The sequence below is a fragment of the Neurospora tetraspora genome (genome assembly GCF_033439725.1).
Source record: "Neurospora tetraspora strain CBS 560.94 chromosome Unknown B0H65scaffold_4, whole genome shotgun sequence".
NCBI classification, from domain to species: Eukaryota; Fungi; Ascomycota; class Sordariomycetes; order Sordariales; family Sordariaceae; genus Neurospora; species Neurospora tetraspora.
In genome coordinates this window covers 4,631,707-4,649,013 of record NW_026944386.1, presented here as the reverse complement: position 1 = coordinate 4,649,013, position 17,307 = coordinate 4,631,707, and the positions used below count along the sequence as shown (strand labels likewise).

Sequence of the window (17,307 nt, the reverse complement as noted above, 5' to 3'; positions counted from 1 at the left end):
ATAATACTAAAGCAGAATTTATACGTTTCAATAGCGGCATTAATTCCCTAACCGTTATCTATTAAAATAAGACTAATTATAAAGAATTTATTAAATACCGCGACCAAAATAAGATTATAATTAATACTTTTATTATTAAGGACGACTTTATTAATAAGTAACTCTATAAATCAAAAATCAACTTCTATCTTAATAATAAAAAGGACTTGAAGGAATTTATGATTAGTAATAAGGCCGTACGTACCTAAATAAAATTATTAATTAATTATAAATTATAAAATAGAATTATAAGGGAGGAATATAATACTAACGAATAATATCGAAACTTTGAATAAATAACGAATTGTAAAACGGTCAACGATTAAATTAAAGTAAAAAAAATATATTATAAAGCCGTCGCTATGTTTACAAAAAAAACCTAAAAATTAAATTAATTAACTACAAACTTAATTCACCGTTATAAATGATAATTAGAATAAAGGAATCGGAAAGATTCTCGTCGCTAACTTATAATATTTAACTTTATTAATACAATTAAAATTATTCGCCCGAAGTAATATAATAGCGCTTAAAAATTCAATAAGGAAATAGCCGCCAATACTCTTAAATATATAGAAGTTTATAAAGACTTTAAATAATATAATATCAATAATATTCATTGTAGGGTTGCCGTCGGAAGAGGAAAACTCTATTGTAGTACCTTTAACGCTAGCGAAATTAGTATCGAATATAATAATTAGAAATATAATAGTAAAAAATTAATATTAAAAATAAAGATACTTATTACGACGGTAAGAATAAAAAGCTAAAGGGCTTTAATACTAAAAAGAGAAAACTCTTATTAAATAAATCCGAAATTGAACTACGTAAGAAGGGTAATAGTATAATATATAAAATATACAAAAAAAACTATTATTCTCTTAAAAATTAATAATATATTAACCTAAACGCGAAGCCTTTATACTTTAAACTGCACCCCTCCATTAAATATATTATTAAAACCAGCCTCGCGAAAAGTTTAGAGCTTGCTAAAAAAATAATTAAACTTTTTAAGAAGGAAGAGAAAATTAAGAAGGAAGAATTAACGTAACTATCGAATCGAGCTTACAAAGTAACCTTTTAAATGAATAAAGTATTTAAAATTAAAAACGAAATTTACCCTCTTAAAAACTTAGCGATATTCAATTTAAGTAATTCGCTTTACATATTTAATAAAATTACTCATTTCTTTTACTTTCGTTATATTAATCCAGATAATTCTTTGTAAGCTAATAATATTTAAATAGAAATTAAAGGGTTTAAGAAAATTAATATTATTATTAAAGGTAAAAACGGTCCCTTAAAATTATAATTAAAGGAAATCGCCTTCTATCCTAACTTTACTACTAACCTCGTCTCCTATTTCTAATTGCGAAGGTGGAGTTTCTATTAGGACTATTAACTATTAAATAACTATCTAAGGAAGGCTAATAATTTATTTTTTTTACTATCTAAATAGTATTTATAATTAAAGAATTATCGAAATTATCCCCCTTTTATTTACTAGAACTTCGTTCGTAGCGCACCGTTATTAAATTAATTTATATACACAACAACCTTCGAAATAATTAGTAGAAGTATAGTATCAACAATTCGGCCACCTAAATCCCTAAATACTCGACTATTTATAGAATATTGATAGAATACAACCACGCAATATACCTTTAATTAAATACAACGCGTATAGAATAGTAAAGATAAAATGATAAATTAACCGCGTTTCGAAAGACCGAAGCTACAGCCTAGGGGAAAAACTCGCCGTCGATTTCTTTAATTTTAAATTAGGACTCAAAAGATTATACTACTTCCTTTTAATTACCTATCGATAATTAAAATTAATTTAGGACTACTATTTATCGAACTAAGAAGCTATTATAATAGCCAATACCCTGGCTAACTATATCTAAATACTTAAGTACCGATATAGTATTAATATTAAATCTATTAAATTTAATAATAAATTTATAAGTAATAAAATTAAAATAGATTCGCCCGGTATAATATAATTCTTAAACTTTCTATTCCTAATATTTAAATATGAAATAGAGGGGTAGAATATTTAGGGGGTATAATTAAAGAAAAATACCGTACGATATTATTAAATTCGAAAATATTAGAAGATTTATAGCTAAAATTTACTTACGTAGCCATTTATTTTATTAATTATTCCCCTCGTTATTTATACAATTAGAAATCCCCCTTCGAATAATTCTATACCTATATTATAAATCAATATAATTAATAAAAAATTACGTAGATTAAATATAAGCCACCTTCGAATTTATAGGTATAAAGTATTTACTATAATAAGCGCCGCTTAGAAGAAGGAATAAAAACTTTAAAAATACAACCTAAAAGTTTAAATCAGGTATTTTATCGGCTATTTAATAACTTTTATTTACTATATATAAAATCCCTATACAAATTAGATTATTTACATTAAGCACATGATATTCGACGAAAATATTATTTATTATTTAAATATTAAAAGATTTAAAGACGACTTCAAAATTATTAGCGAAGAGTTTACTGATTTATTTAATAAAATAAATAAACCCGCTAATTAACCTTCGGAGGTATCCGAATTACCCTATATCGAAAACTGTACGCTACTAAATAACGTTAATAACAATAATATTAAACCTCTCCTATTAAATTTCTTTAATTAAAATTAAGAAAATTATTAAAGGAATTAAAAAATCTCCTAAAATAAAAATAGTTAGCTATAAGACATACTAATTCATTAATTTATTAATAATAAAATATCTATCGAATATATTATAAGTTTATACCCGTCGCCTCTATTTACCCCACTAACCGTACTCTATACCAATTATTTTATCGACCGAACTATCGACTAGTACGTTCGTTATTAAAAACTATAGAAACCGCTTTCAACATTAATAAATTAGGAAATAATTATTAAAGTAGAAATCGAATAATTAATTATAAAATATAATTATTTTAATAGAGTATACCGACGTAATCTCCCTCCAATACCTAAAAAGTACTACAATTTAAACAACTACATATTTAATTAATAATTTAAAGAAATAAAGGAAATTTACGTTAAAAATTATAAAAATATAAAACCGTAAATCAAAATGAATAAAGATATCCCCTACTTTAAATATGAATAAATCTTCGATTATATATAGATTTATATTTATAAATTTAATAATAATAAGATATTTAATAAAATAATAGCAAGGCTCGTCGTAAAAAAAGACTAGCAAAAAAAGATAAGAACTAACACATACGTATTTACCCTTATAAATCGATTATTTTATATTATTATTACTCTCGCTATTCGTTTTAATTTTGAATTTATTTAATACGACGTAATTAACGCTTTCGTAAATATTTATTTCGATAAAGAAATTTATATACGTATACTACTAAAGTATCGAATACCCGGAAAAGTTCTTAAACTTATTAAAGCCCTATATAATTTCCAAGGAATTCCGTTACTATAGTAACGAAAATTAAGCGGAATATTTGAATTGATAGGATTTAAAACGATCCCTAAAAACCCGTATATTATAAAAAAGGATAGTATATTTATATTATACTATATCAATAATATCGTCTTTACGTTCGATAAAAACAAGATAAAGGAAATTAGAAAATATATAATAGAGTTATAATTACGGTATTACCTAATAGGAAGAAATGAATTCTAATAGTTTCTAGGTATTAAAATTATATATAATCGAAATTAAAGAGAAGTCTAGTTATCTAAGAGGCATATATTAATAAAATTACTAAACTACTCAAATCTAACTACTGCCCAACCCTAGTACCTATAGGGTATAAGAAATTAATTCCTTATAAAAACACTACTAATTACGTAAAAATATAAACGTACCAAGTTAATATAGGTTCTTTACTATATGTAGTAATTAATATTTAATTAAATATTGTATTATTATTAAGTAAATTAATTAAATATAATTCTAATTCTAATCTTGCTTATTTAATGGCGAGTAAAAAGGTTATACGGTATTTAAAGATAATAAAAATATTGGTATTCTATTTTAGCGGGAGTAATACATTTAAAATTGCTTTTATATACTTCGTTTATTAATAATAAAAATAATTATAAAAGCTCCTAAGGATTTGTAATTAAACTATATAATAATTTAATTTACTAAAGAGTAATTAAATAGATTACAATTGCTATATTAATAATAGAAGCAGAATTATACGTAATTGAAAAGGTAGTTAAGGAAATCCTCTTTATAAACCGATTAATATTAATATTAGGGATAAATTTATTAGAGGATCTTATTCCTACTCTATATTATAATAATTAATAAATTATTAGGGTACTTATAGAAAAGACGCCTACCTTCAGTATAAAGATGAAGCATGTAGATATTTATAGATATTGGTTAAGGGGAGAAATTCTCGAGAAAAAGACTCTTAATATCGAATATTTGGAAATAAAATTAATACTAATAAGTAGATTAATAAAGGTAGTAAATATTCTAGAGCATAAGAAATTCAAAGAATTATTAGGGATAGTTGAAGTACTGCTGCGGGAAGATAGCGGAGGAAGAGATAATCCGGTACCGGGAGAGGTGGATTTCGATGATCTGGATGAAATATTGGGATTAGAGATATGAAACGACGAGAGCAATATATAAATAGCTTTACTTTTGACCTCAAAGAGGTAAAAGAGGTCTGTAAGTAAGGGGGTATATTAAATTCTAGGGTAGTATTCTAGCCAAATGTAAGCTAGATGCTAGAGTCCCAGCTACCTAAGTTAATAGGTCTTGGCAAATATAGGATACCCCCAGACCCCCAGACCTTCTGCAGAGAGAGCGCTCGAATCAATCACACAGATTCAATCAATCACACCAGTAAATCTGACAATAGTCACCGGTTAAATTCAACGTTCTTCACACGATGCTGTGCTGTTCAATTGGTGCCGGAGAAATGCCAACCCTCGAGTGCAAAGGCTAGCGTCGTCTACTTGGGTGAAGGCCAGAACCTAGAACTTCCTTTCCTAACAAGCTGAACCAAATGGATCGAGGGATTGTCGTCATCTCCCGTGGAAGTCAACATCAACTACCGTGTCCCCAGGCTTAGGGTTAGGGGTACAGCTAACAAAGGGTAATCACAGACGGAAACATGGAGACAGAGGGAGCACATTCTGCATTTACCCGCTCGCTAACAACTGTTATAGAAACCCTTGAGCGCATCCACCAAGCCACAGTTCTCCGACTAGACAATTGTTGCATGCCGGATGGTCAAATCGAATTCACACAGCGTATCCGGCGGCCACGACATTGGCCTGAACCGAGTTTTCGACCGCGTCGGATGGATAGCCGGTGGTCATAACCCCCTCGTAAAAGGTGCCCTGGGCCCCGTGACTGTTGTCGCCGCCGATGCCGAGTATGATAGCGCCCTCCTTCTTCATCGGGTAGTAGCCGGACGGACGCGGGCCGCTATAGTAGGTCGATAGCGAGCCGGAAGCCGCATTGCCGCCGCGGATCGCCCACAGATTGGACGAGTCTCCTTTGACGACCGCCGTGACGAAGCGGTATTTGATGGCCGGGTCGCCCCCGTTGTATTTGGCGTTCTGGCCAGAGAACAAGCCATTCTCCAGATCACCCATGATCCACGGTCCACTTCCCTGTCCCGTTCCCCAGACATTGCAGTTTCCAAAGTAAATGGCCTCCATGTGGCCAGCACCCGTGTCGGCACTGTTGGTCTCGGCGTTACCATAGTCGAAGCAGCAACCGCCGTTGTAGTGCGTCCCGTCCAAGACCGCGTACAGGCCCTCGGCCGCGTTGCCCGTGGCCGTGCCCTTGGCAGCGTTGTTGCGATATCCGGTGCCGGGCGCCACAAAGACACCGTACGCCTTGTGGCCGTTCAAGTAGACCGGTGCAGCAGTCGCGCTAGCTAGGTTGTCGTATCCTCCGGGGGCCGGGCCGCTGCCGGCGCTCCCGGGCGGTGCTTGGGTGAGGTGGTTGCCGCGGCCGGACTGGTCGTAGATGATGGAGATGACGCAGGTCGTCCCAGCACAGAATGAGTCCTGAGTGGCAGCATTGGCAACGCCGCCGGTGGAGAGCGGTGCTACATTGGTGGTGGCACCGTCGGCGCGTCGTACTTGGTAGAGCGAACCGTTGTAGGCACTATACAGGGCTCGAGTGGTGCTGTGTGCTGCAACACAAGGGTTTCCGGCCGCGCCGTAAAGGTCGCAAGGCCCGGCCGTAGCCGCAGCAACGAGGCCCAGAGCGAGTGCGCATGTGCGTCCGAGGGTGGACATCAGGGACATGTTTCTAGTTGATGACTTGTACAACAGTAGGAGAAGGATAGGTAGAGTTTGCCTAGAAGCCCGTTGAAGTCATCTGTAATGAACCATGACCGAAGCAGAACACAACCCTACTTAAACGCCCATGATGTACAAGTATTCCTTCCCCTTCGTCTGCTATCAGATGACGGAGTGATAGCTGGCAAGTCATCCGCCGCCCCTAGAAGCGCCAAGCTACTAATGGTGGAATAAATTAGGTTGTCTGTTTGACTGGGTAGTAGTCGGTATTTAGGTAGTGTTTCGATGGGACGTTATGTGAGGAGCATTGAATGTCCAAGTCCGTATAACCGTGCCAGTGATAATACACGGTTCACTCTGCATTGCTGTATCCCGGTTTTTGATCTTGCTCTTGATCCATATCTCCGTCTCCTTATGGCGGCTATCGCCTCCTTGTAACAGGTGCACCTCCGCTTGCAATGTTCTCCTCCTGGTGCTGGAAAGGAGAAGCAAAATCATATACCTTAACAGCATCCCACGGTTCCTGTTCCAGGTTCCACCAATCGGCTCGTCACACTCCGGGCATCGCATCCTCAACACGACGCAACATCATGTCCGTGAACCCCTCTTCCCACTAAGACAAGCTAAATGCGACATGTCCCGCACGCAGGTTGCCTTGAGCGGGCAGATTTGATCAAAGCTGAGGGTGAGGGTACGTAACAGAGGTTGGCGGCGTGCATCTTTGAAGACAGCCGCGAAAGTTGAGAGGTCTTCCTCATTGAGCGTCAAGTTGATGCGCGCTAAAGTGTGTGCTTCGACAAGATGCTGCCACTTTCGAGAGATTGAGGCATAGATTCCTGGCCGCGGTTTGTAGAATGGTCTCCAAAAGAGTTCATCGATTATGAGAGTGAGAATCTCGGGACTCAGCTTACCTTATCCATGAGGGTGGATTTTAGTGGTGGTTGGAGCGTGTGTTGGAAACATGTAGACTGGCGGTTGTACATTCGTAGGTAGATGAAGTTTGGTTGACATTGACATTACAGTGGGTACGCCTTATACAGGTGCCTAAATCTAGGTAGAGGCCCGGTACAGTGGGTACCACAAATAAACGCACAACCCACCCCGCATTTTTGGAAATCTTCCCCTCAACACCAAAAACCACCCTCTTTGTTCAAATGGCCCCCATTACCTCCAGCCCAATTAAAAAAGCAAAATTCAAGCACTCTACCCCTCGGAAAAGGAACCGGATTTTCGGTAGCTATTCGGCAGGGACCTCCGCCAAGGATGTGGCCCGTCATGAGGGAGTGTCTGCAACTGCTCAACGGTGCGAACTTGGCGATATGTCACCGCCCGATAACAGCAGACCGCAGGTCCTATTCTCTTGCCTTCGTACCTTATCATTCAAGAGGCCGGCTTGGGCTGCCCAAGAATGACATCAAGGACCTTGTGGTCATCGTACGCAGCAACGGTGCGCTCACACAGCATAGCGACCCGCTCCTTGCTCTGCAGACCATAAGGTCAAATCAACCAGATGGCATTGGTCATGAACGACCGACGGTACTCGATCATGACCTCGGGGTCGTTGTGTCGGTCGAACCTAGGCCCGCCCAGCCGGTGTAGCGTGTCGAGGTAGTGATCCAGGATCTCAAACTCGTGGGCACGCCGGTCCTCGACCGTCAGCATAGCCGTCATATGATAGACGATGTCGTGGAAGCACGACCCAAAGTGGAAAGCCGACCAGTCTAGGAACCCGATGCGCCCGTCCGCCGTGAAGTAGACGTTTCCGATATGCGTGTCGCCGTGGAGCAACGTGCGGAATCGCGGGTTGCGCTCGGCGAAGTACCGGTCCAGCGCCTCGTTGAAGCGCTTGCCGTCCATTAGATACGCCGGCAGCTTCGGTCGGCCGGGGAGCCGCACCGCCTCGTCCCAGGGCGCGCATAGAAACTTCATGGCCGGGTCGTAGTTGTTCCAGATCCAGGGGTGGTCCGCCTGGCTCTGACCCCAATATTGTGCGTGTAGGCCGGCTAGCTGCTCGACGCCGTTCATGACCTTGCCGACTGGGTAGGATGCCACCTCGGGCGGAAAGGTGCAGCCCGACTTGCTTAGGTCGTCCATGATGGAGATGCCTTGCTTGTCGTCCGTACCTCCCCACCAGCCCTTGGGGAAGATCATGTTCTCGAGGCCCGGGGCGACTTTGGAGAAGAAGTCCGCTTCACGCTGGGCTAGGCTGACTGTCCATGGCTGGGCCGCGATCATCTCGGGGTCGAAGACTCCTTTGATGCAGACGTGCTTGGGTCTCTCGTGGTTGCTAGCCATCTCGTCTTCGTACGCGATGGTGTAGAATAGCTTACTGCCCGTTCCCCAGATCGCGCGGGTATTCTCGATCGACTTGATCTTATGCCCAAGCTTAGAACCGAGCCATTCGGGAGTGATATCTGAAGGGACAGCGGGAAGTTGCTGGACTGCTGATTCCGTTTTCGACATGCTTATTTAGTGCTCCGATGTGATGATTGAGCAAGGTGAAGCGTTTTGCTAAAGATGATTGTGGCAGAACTTATGAGATACTTACCTCTAGATACCTCTAGGTAGGATTCAATGCGGAGTCTGGTCAGTTGTCAGTATTATGATGTACGGTAAGCACTAGTAGGTAGGATTACGAGTCCATGATACCTTACGGATGACGGTGCAGGAGACCTTCATGTTGTTTCCCCGCTCGGACTCCAAACTTCGTCTGCTCTCTCCAGGGCCGTCATACAACCTCCGGAGTCTGGTGATCCCTGCGTGGTGACGGGGCGCTGGCACACGGCGTCCGCGGCGTAGTGATGATGGCTGCCAACCTCCGAGCTGTATCGGAACTACCGGCACCCATGGTGGAGCACCGAGACAACTTTGCTCAGATCGTGCCTCCGGAAAAGCCTCTCTTAGAGTTTGGGCAGAGCATCGAGGATGTTTTCATCAGCAATTAAATTGTCTCGACCACCTGCGCCTACAGTTTGACGTGCCGTCTACTGTCTTACAAACTAAGGTACCTCTACCCTTACTATACATAAACTCCACTGTCTATAGATGTAGCAAACAACCCCCGTTCTTGTGCCCAGCCGGCCAGCCGTGCCAGCCGTGCCGCCTGCGTGCCGGGCTGGGCCCACTTCCCAACACCGCCTCCCTTAGCTAGCTTTTCCCCGCGTTCGTTCGAAGCCTTGTCTTCCTTCTGAATACAACAACTTCTCTCTCGCCTTCTTCTTGTCCCTACTATCGTGACGGTCCAAGACTCGTACTCAAAATGCCCGATTTGGACGCACCCATCTACCCCAACATTCCCGAATCAGAGGGCTGCGCCCTCCATGTCACCATCTACATCGACCCGAACAACGTGAAGGCCTTCTTCGAGGCCTACAGACCCGTCTACGACGGATGTGTCTCCGAGAAGGAGTGCACCTTCTTTTCGGTGTATCAGAACCCTGAGAACCCGGGGCAGATATCGTGGATTGAGCACTCGTAGGTCTACCTACCCCTCTCTCTAGATTAAGATTCAAAAGTAGAATGAGAGAGAGCCTTGGGTCGGAGATAGGGATGGGGTGGAGAAATGTTATTTGATAAGGTAGTCGTGGACGTACGTGTACTGACAGGCGGGATTGATTGCAGGACTAAGAATCCGGAGTGGTTGTTCAAGAACCAGTTTACGAAGGAGTACTACAGGGAGTATTTCAAGGTCACGGAGGCGATGTTTGTGAAGCCGAGGGAAATTAAGTGGTTTAAAAGGGTGGAAGGGTATACTACTGTGAAGGAGGAGTGAAGAAGGCGTATGTGGCAGTGGGAAGATGGAAGACCTTGGTTGATGTGAATGGCTTAGGCAGAATATGGGATATCGGAGGCTCGAAGTAAATAAGCCAGCGTCCATATATGAGACTGCTGACTGAACACCTCAGCTTAGTGGTTAGTGGTGGCGATGCTTCACAAAGGGCCTCCAATACATGTACGCTCAACCGAAGAAAGACTGGCGTAATTTGCTTTTTTTCAAACATGAAGTGAGAGAGAGGGATATGAACCAGACGAGTTTGGACGAACTAACACGCGACCGTTTCCATTCCGACAAAGTTCAAACTGTAAGGACCGGCTCCTAAAATCAACTACATCACATCTAGACCCCAAGTCTACGATAACTACCTAGAGGTAGGTACCAACCCATTCTCTTGCGCCCAGCCGGCCGGCCACCTGCCTGCCGGGCTGGGCCCACTCTCCAGCACCACCTCCCTTAGCCAGCTTTTCCCCCGCGATCGTTCGTAAGGTAGCCTTGTCTTCCTTCTGAATACAACAACTTCTCTCTCGCCTTCTTTGTCCCTACTACCGTGACGGTCCAAGACATCCTCAAACGCAGACATTGTCTCCAGAGCGACCTTTGCCGACAATCTCGACGCTACCGTCCCACTTGAAGTAGCTCGCCTCGTAGCGGCGACAGGTGGCGTCCATCTGCTCCAGGGCGTAGTTGACGTCGTCGACATCGAGGTTGCCGCTGCTCCGCGGCGCGTCAATGCAGTAGTAAACCATCATGCCCTCGGCGATGAATGCCACAAAAGTGTTCTTGTCGCCGCTCGACAGCGTATGGCCGCTGCCTGCCTAGCTCTTCAAGCCCACCACTGCAGCGTCGACTCCGCTATGATCGAGATCATAGCCGAAGCAGCCTACGTAACGCTTGGCCACGGGCGCCCCGGACCTTTTCTGGGTGGTCGGCTCAACGAGGAATGACTCGCTATCCGGAGCGCCCGCGGGCTTGATGGAGTACGTGCCGTTGGCGAGCGTGGTGCCCTCCCAGGCACCGTTGGGCAGGTGGATGGCTGTGGCAAGGCCAAAGTAGGAGGCGAGGAGGGCGAGAGTTGAAGATAACTGCATGGTGATAGCTTGAAGGGGGCAAGTACAGGTAGATTCAGCCTTTTCCGAAGGTACCGGTAGTTATGGCGCAAAACTTTTGTTGAGGCGTGTTGAGAGCGATGGATGACGGGGAGGAGGGCTGATGATGGTCTCTGGAGAGAAAGATAGAATCGTTCAAGAGTACCACCGCCCTGCCTTTTATACATCTCTGTGTACTCTCAACTCTATGCCTCTTCCACCATAGTCTCGGACGAACAACTTGCCGGTCAAGCCTCTGACGTGTCAATCATTCTGTGCATTGAAATTCCGGATGACATGGTCAGCAAGAAGGTCAGCAAGAAGGAAGAAGCTACCTAGCCAGCCAAGGGAGCCCACCCCCATTGCTGACTGTATTGTTGTCCCTGACTCTGACAGCGAATCTAACTCTGAGGGAGGTGCTCATATCGATATGGAGTTAAACTCTGACTCTGACTCTGGTCTTTCTGTCTTATCCGCCACTCCCTTCCCGCCCTCGTCACCCCTCTTTGTTCGCCAGTCCTCGCCCCCCGCTCGAGAGCAGTCACCTCCCGTGATTCCCTACAACGACGCCACGCATTTCGATGGGGTATACCTCGGTTATGGCTCTCGAGAATCGGACTTGGAGGAGCATCTCATCCCTCTTCATGAGAGGGAGCCGCACATGCAAATCATGGCCAAGGACAACGAGACCCCAGAGCCGCCGCTCACAGAGGAGCAATGGCAAGTCCACCTCGCTAAGGAAGCACAAGACTAGAAGGAGGCCGCTGCTTACACCCTTTCCCCCCCCCCCCTCCATACTGCTTCTTGAGGAGACTACCTCGTGAGATGGAGCCCCCATATGGGGTTGCCTTCGGTCCTACTCGTCCCTTAGTATGGCGACGATGGGGGCAGTAAGAACCCCATCGTGATTAGTGACGACGAGGAGTAGAACAACAAGGGTAGATATCACCAAGTAAATAGGTAAACAAGAGACGGATTTGCACTGCACGGCTGGACTTGGCTTGCACTCAACACCACGAAAGTTTCACGACTCTGGCGGTCATAATAAACTTGTCGATTTTAGCAGGGGTGCCAGAAGACACGAGAAAACCAGCGCGATTTTACCATACAAAACGACGGTTTTTACATGTCAGCTGGCATTGGTGGATATATGGGTGTAAGGAGGAAAGGTATGGGTGTGGGTAAGGTAGGTTTTCTCCTCTTCTTCGCTTGATCAGCAGCACAGCGCCTAAGCCTGTGCCAAAAAGAATGGTAAAGAGTCTGAATGCAGCATCAAACCACGAGTGGTGGCGGGAAGACGCGTATGATGACCAGTCAAATGATATTTGCAGGAGCAGGGTCGCACTCATACAACGGCGAGCTTACTTGGGGATGCGATGGTCGTCGTCGTCGTCGTCGTTGTCTTCGTCGTTGTTGCTGTTGTCGCTGTTGGTAGTGGTGTGGTGAGAAGGTTGAAGTTGGGAGAGTAGAGGAATCGATGGGACTTTGGCATTTTGAACTCCGTCTCTTTCTTTTGGCTTCGACGTCACTCTTTCTCCCATTACACCTTCCTAACCTTCTCTTTTCCATCGTCCCTTCCCAAAAGGGGAGTCTCTTCAACTCTCACTAGTTCCCGTAAGCGGCATGCCGCTAAAGTTTTCCATTGCATCTGGGCATGTCCGGCCGAAGAATAGGGGTGGACGGTTAACCTGGAGGATCTCAAGGGCACCCTGACCCACACCTCTGCCTCCAATCTGGAACTTCCTCAGTGAACCTCATTGGCGAACCGAGTAATTGTCATGGCCACTGGCACCTCACTCACCCCAAGCCGCCTTTGGCCCACATCAAACAATGCGTATTCGGTTCGTGACTTAACAGCGCTGAAAATAGCCCAAGCCGTTACATCGTCAAGTTCGTTTTCAAGTTCGTTTTCAAGTTCGCTGCCTCGATTGCCCACCGCCTGGAGTTGAGTAGAGGTAACATCGAAAGGCGGTGATCATTACCACTAGGGATCAATGTTGCAACCACGTCCGCTTTGGCGAGACGTGGTAAATCAATCTCGTGTTGAGGGAAAGTCAGCTTGGGGTACGTAGTCAGATGTGTCTCTGCGTCGCTGCGATCTATCCCTCCATAATTCTGACCATACGAACCTCCTGGCCTCTTCTCTTCCCCGGTATGTCTTTGTCTACCTCTCTCTCTACACGTACATGTCTTCACTGTTCCTTAAACTTTGAATTCAGTCACGACATTTGTTGAAGTCTAATAAAGCCTTTTGCCCATCTTTGTCTTCGTTCCACTTCTATATCTTCCACTTCAACAACATTCGCTGAAAGTAATGCTAATGCGTATATATGGCACAAGCGGCGTGGGCGTGGGTGTCGTTGTCCTGACGCTGTTCTGTCGGCCCGTGCCGGTGGCGGCGGCGGAAACGACATTCCTCAACCACGCCTCACTGTTGACCGGCCGTGAGGATCCTGACTGGTTCGAAGAAAACATAGCCTTTCTCGACGTACCTGACGTACAAATCCAGGCAGTGTACTACTACCGTTGCCAAACCTACAAGGAGCATCTTGTCTACACTGGTGCCCAGTATGGGTACATGGCAAGCGAGTTTCTGCACCCGGTTGACTACGGCGCCCCCTACGGCGGCGTGGTGGCCGCCGCCGGACATCACATAAACGAGGGCCGCTGGCTGCGGAACTACCAGTACGGCCAGGACATTGCCAACTATTGGCTGGCCGGTCCCGGCACGTTCTCCAAGCCAACCACAGACAAGGTCAACGCCGACACTACCGACTGGGCCCATGAGTACAGTTTCTGGGCTGCCAGTGCCCTCTGGCGTCAGTATCTGACCACAGGCGATAGAGACTTTGTTGTGGGCCAGCTGGAAAACCTGGTTAAGCAGTACCGCGGCTGGGACAACCACTTCAACAGTGCGATTGGCCTGTACTGGCAGGTTCCGGTCTGGGATGCCACCGAGTACACAGCTGCGTCGTACGAGTCGAGCGACCCATACCATGGCGGTGCTGGCTAGCGACCGACCATCAACTCTTACCAGTATGGCGATGCCCGCGCTATTGCCGCCATCGCCGCCCTAGCCGGCAATCCGGACCGCAACACTGAGTACACATAACGCGCTGATGCACTGCAGAAAACGGTGCAGCAAACCTTGTGGGACACGAAGTCCCAATTCTACAAGCATCAGGCCCGCGATAACAATCCGTCTGGAGCGCTGCTAACGACGCGCGAGATCATGGGCTACTTGCCGTGGATGTTTAATTTGCCCACGGCCGCCAGTCATACTGCAGCCATTGCGCAGCTGAAGGACCCCCAGGGCTTCTCCGCCAGTTACGGGCCCACGACGGCTGAGCGCCGCAGCAAATGGTATCTACACGAAGCCGCTACGTGCTGCCGGTGGGACGGTCCTTCGTGGCCCTTTGCCACCTCGCAGACGCTGACGGCGGTGGAGAACCTGCTGAACGACTATCCCGCGCAGACGTACTTTTCTGCGGCAGACTACATCAACTTGTTAAGAGGGTACGCTGCGACCCAATACAAGAATGGCCAGCCCTATGTGGCCGAAGCGCATGATCCTGATGCAGATGCCTGGATGTCTGACTATGACAGGTCCAACCACAGTGAGGACTACAATCATTCTACCTTTGTGGACAACATCATTGCCGGCCTCATCGGTCTGCGTGTTCAGCGCGACGAAAGCTTGGTGGTTAACCCGTTGGCGCCTCCCTCATGGGACCATTTCGCGCTAGAGAACGCTGCCTACCACGGCCATAGCGTGACAGTTCTATGGGATAGCACCGGGTCTCACTATGGTCAGGGCCAAGGCCTGCGGGTCTATGTCGACGGCACCCTCGCCGGCAGCCGTAGCACTTTGGGGTCTCTGACAGTCAACGTCGGTCCCGTTGTGCTGGCCCAGACCATCCGGTCACAAGTCAACATCGCCGCAAATGGCCAAAGGCTCCCCCAGGGCACCACGCCCTCTGCCTCCTACACCTCTCCTTACGACGATGTCTGGCGAGCGATCGACGGCATTGTCTGGCGCACCGGAATCCCGTAGAACAGCCGCTGGACCTCCTATGGCAGTCCCAATGCGCGAGACTACTTCGCCATAGACCTCCGGCGACCTCAAGCCGTCTCGGACGTTAGGTTATACTTTTACGACGACGGCGGCGGCGTTCGGCGGCCGGCCAGCTACGACCTCCAGTATTGGACCGGCAACGCCTGGCTCACGGTGCCCAACCAGCAACGCAGCGGGTCCGCCACTGCTACCTCCAATAGCCAGACCAAGATTACCTTTCCGACCATCGTCACCTCGCAACTGCGGGTGGTCGCGCCCAACAACCCAGGCGACGGCAACGGCTGGGGGCTGTCCGAGTTTGAAGTCTGGACACGGGCCGTATTCCAGCTGCGCAACGAGAACAGCGGCAAGCTCATGGGGGTCGACGGCATGTCGACGGCAAACAGCGCGAATATCTAGCAGTACGACGACAACGGCACGCGCGACCACCTGTGGCAGTTTGTGCGCGCCCCGGGCGGCTGGTTTAAGATCAGGAACCTCAACAGTAGTCTCTTGCTGGGCGTGCAGGGCGCGTCGACCGCTAATAGCCCCGTGCTTCAGCAATATGAGGACAACGGCACCAGCGACCATCTCTGGCGAGTCATCTCCTCCCAAGGGAATAATGGCCTTTTTTTTGCTAAAGAATGAGAAAACCTCAGCACACTCCAAAACCAACCTACGCGCACCCTAAGTCCCAGCTCTATACGATGGTTTTTCAGCCATTCTTCGGCCCTATATTCCAAAAGTAGTTTTCACCGTACGTTTAGCTCAAACCTCATCTTTTAAGACTAAAACATCTTTTTTAGCTTATTTGGTGGATGTGTTGTGGCCGTATTGTTGTCCTAATTGCAAACGCTGGCGCTACAAATACAACTACAGGATTAACGGCCACCGAAGAGTAGAAATAAGAAAAAAAAAACGTAAGTTGAATACCCGTTGGGGAGAGTGGAATAATTCCTGTCTATTCCCCAACTCTACTAGGCAGAGTTGGTCACAAAACTACCGGACATCACAAAACCACAACGGATAGCAAAAATCAGGCATTTTCTATAGCGATTTTCTATAGCATTTAATTACACAACAATCAATAATCCAAACATAACCAAAACTTATATATAGGTTTATAAGTAGTTATATGACGTAAATATAATCTTTATCTTATCCTCCTACTTAAACTATAAGTTCTATTTCTATTTTATTATAAGTACAAAAATTAAGTATTTATATTAAACATTCTATATAATTGTAAGATGTGTACAACCTTTCTATATATTAGTATTAATATATAAGCGTATAGCTGCTATATTATAAACCTTAAGCCCTATTTATAATAGAGTATTAATATTTTTCTAAAATGATTTTTGAAATTCCAGATAATAATTATTTTGATTATAATGTTATATAATTAGTCCTAAATAGTTATTAAACCGTACACTATATTAATTCTAATATATTTAAGGTATTTTAAATATATACTAATTTTAAAAGTTGATATATAAATTATTTCCATTTTTATTTAACTTTTATTTATAATTATTAATTATTTAATATCGAATTACTTATTTTAACTACCTTAATCGAACTAATTGCCTTAATATTCCATTTATATATTAACCGCAGCTAGTAACTTAATTTAAAAGTGGTAGAATTATTTATTTGATATTCGATTTAACTATATTATTACCTTCCTTGAATTAATTACCTTGTTTAAATTAATTATTTTATTATTTTATTTCTATATTAACCGTAATTACTAATTTCGTACGAAAGTAATTAGTTTGCCTACCAAGCATTCGAATCGATTACGTTATTATCCTATTCGAATTAATTACCTTATTTAAATTAATTACTTTATTATATTACTTAAACTTATTATTTTATTTTATTATTACTTTATTTATATATTAACCGCGGCCGCCAACTTCGTACTAGGGAAGGGGGCTTACTTACCCGGCACTCGAATCGATTACTTTATTACCCTACTCGAACCGACTACCTTATTCGAACCGACTACTTTATTACCTTATTTAAACCAATTATTTTATTCGAATTAATTATTTTATTATTCTAC

General features: G+C 44.2%; 6 protein-coding genes across 6 annotated transcripts; 3 read left to right on the top strand and 3 right to left on the bottom strand.

Annotated features, from left to right (window-relative positions):
* Window positions 1-4,990: 4,990 nt before the first annotated feature.
* B0H65DRAFT_212131 (alpha-L-arabinofuranosidase B) lies at window positions 4,991-6,457 on the bottom strand. Its single transcript, XM_062821945.1, has one exon. The coding sequence runs from the start codon at window positions 6,323-6,325 to the stop codon at window positions 5,306-5,308; it is 1,020 nt and encodes a 339-aa protein (XP_062682318.1). The 5' UTR covers window positions 6,326-6,457; the 3' UTR covers window positions 4,991-5,305.
* Window positions 6,458-7,467: 1,010 nt separating this feature from the next.
* On the bottom strand, window positions 7,468-9,167 carry B0H65DRAFT_558515 (kinase-like domain-containing protein; the record flags this gene model as incomplete). The annotated part of the gene is made up of 3 exons (XM_062830103.1): window positions 7,468-7,799; window positions 7,827-8,763; window positions 9,155-9,167. The coding sequence occupies 3 exons, from the start codon at window positions 9,165-9,167 to the stop codon at window positions 7,700-7,702; spliced, it is 1,050 nt and encodes a 349-aa protein (XP_062682317.1). The 3' UTR covers window positions 7,468-7,699.
* Window positions 9,168-9,524: 357 nt separating this feature from the next.
* B0H65DRAFT_525811 (uncharacterized protein) lies at window positions 9,525-10,301 on the top strand. Its single transcript, XM_062828845.1, has 2 exons — window positions 9,525-9,793; window positions 9,941-10,301. The coding sequence occupies exons 1-2, from the start codon at window positions 9,579-9,581 to the stop codon at window positions 10,089-10,091; spliced, it is 366 nt and encodes a 121-aa protein (XP_062682316.1). The 5' UTR covers window positions 9,525-9,578; the 3' UTR covers window positions 10,092-10,301.
* Window positions 10,302-10,663: 362 nt separating this feature from the next.
* B0H65DRAFT_549381 (uncharacterized protein) lies at window positions 10,664-11,185 on the bottom strand (the record flags this gene model as incomplete). The annotated part of the gene is made up of 2 exons (XM_062829657.1): window positions 10,664-10,912; window positions 10,982-11,185. The coding sequence occupies 2 exons, from the start codon at window positions 11,183-11,185 to the stop codon at window positions 10,664-10,666; spliced, it is 453 nt and encodes a 150-aa protein (XP_062682315.1).
* Window positions 11,186-13,502: 2,317 nt separating this feature from the next.
* Window positions 13,503-14,195, top strand: B0H65DRAFT_574915 (uncharacterized protein; the record flags this gene model as incomplete). The annotated part of the gene is made up of 1 exon (XM_062830600.1): window positions 13,503-14,195. The coding sequence occupies one exon, from the start codon at window positions 13,503-13,505 to the stop codon at window positions 14,193-14,195; it is 693 nt and encodes a 230-aa protein (XP_062682314.1).
* A 219-nt stretch (window positions 14,196-14,414) lies between these two features.
* Window positions 14,415-16,339, top strand: B0H65DRAFT_589267 (uncharacterized protein; the record flags this gene model as incomplete). The annotated part of the gene is made up of 3 exons (XM_062831028.1): window positions 14,415-15,232; window positions 15,263-15,617; window positions 15,660-16,339. The coding sequence occupies 3 exons, from the start codon at window positions 14,415-14,417 to the stop codon at window positions 15,882-15,884; spliced, it is 1,398 nt and encodes a 465-aa protein (XP_062682313.1). The 3' UTR covers window positions 15,885-16,339.
* Window positions 16,340-17,307: the final 968 nt, after the last annotated feature.

Bases quoted from the DNA above. Each gene is read 5' to 3' on its own strand.
- B0H65DRAFT_212131 (XM_062821945.1), bottom strand. From the start codon at position 6,325: ATGTCCCTGATGTCCACCCTCGGACGCACATGCGCACTCGCTCTGGGC.
- B0H65DRAFT_525811 (XM_062828845.1), top strand. From the start codon at position 9,579: ATGCCCGATTTGGACGCACCCATCTACCCCAACATTCCCGAATCAGAG. The intron at 9,794-9,940 runs GTAGGTCTACCT...GATTGATTGCAG, and splicing joins ATATCGTGGATTGAGCACTC to GACTAAGAATCCGGAGTGGT.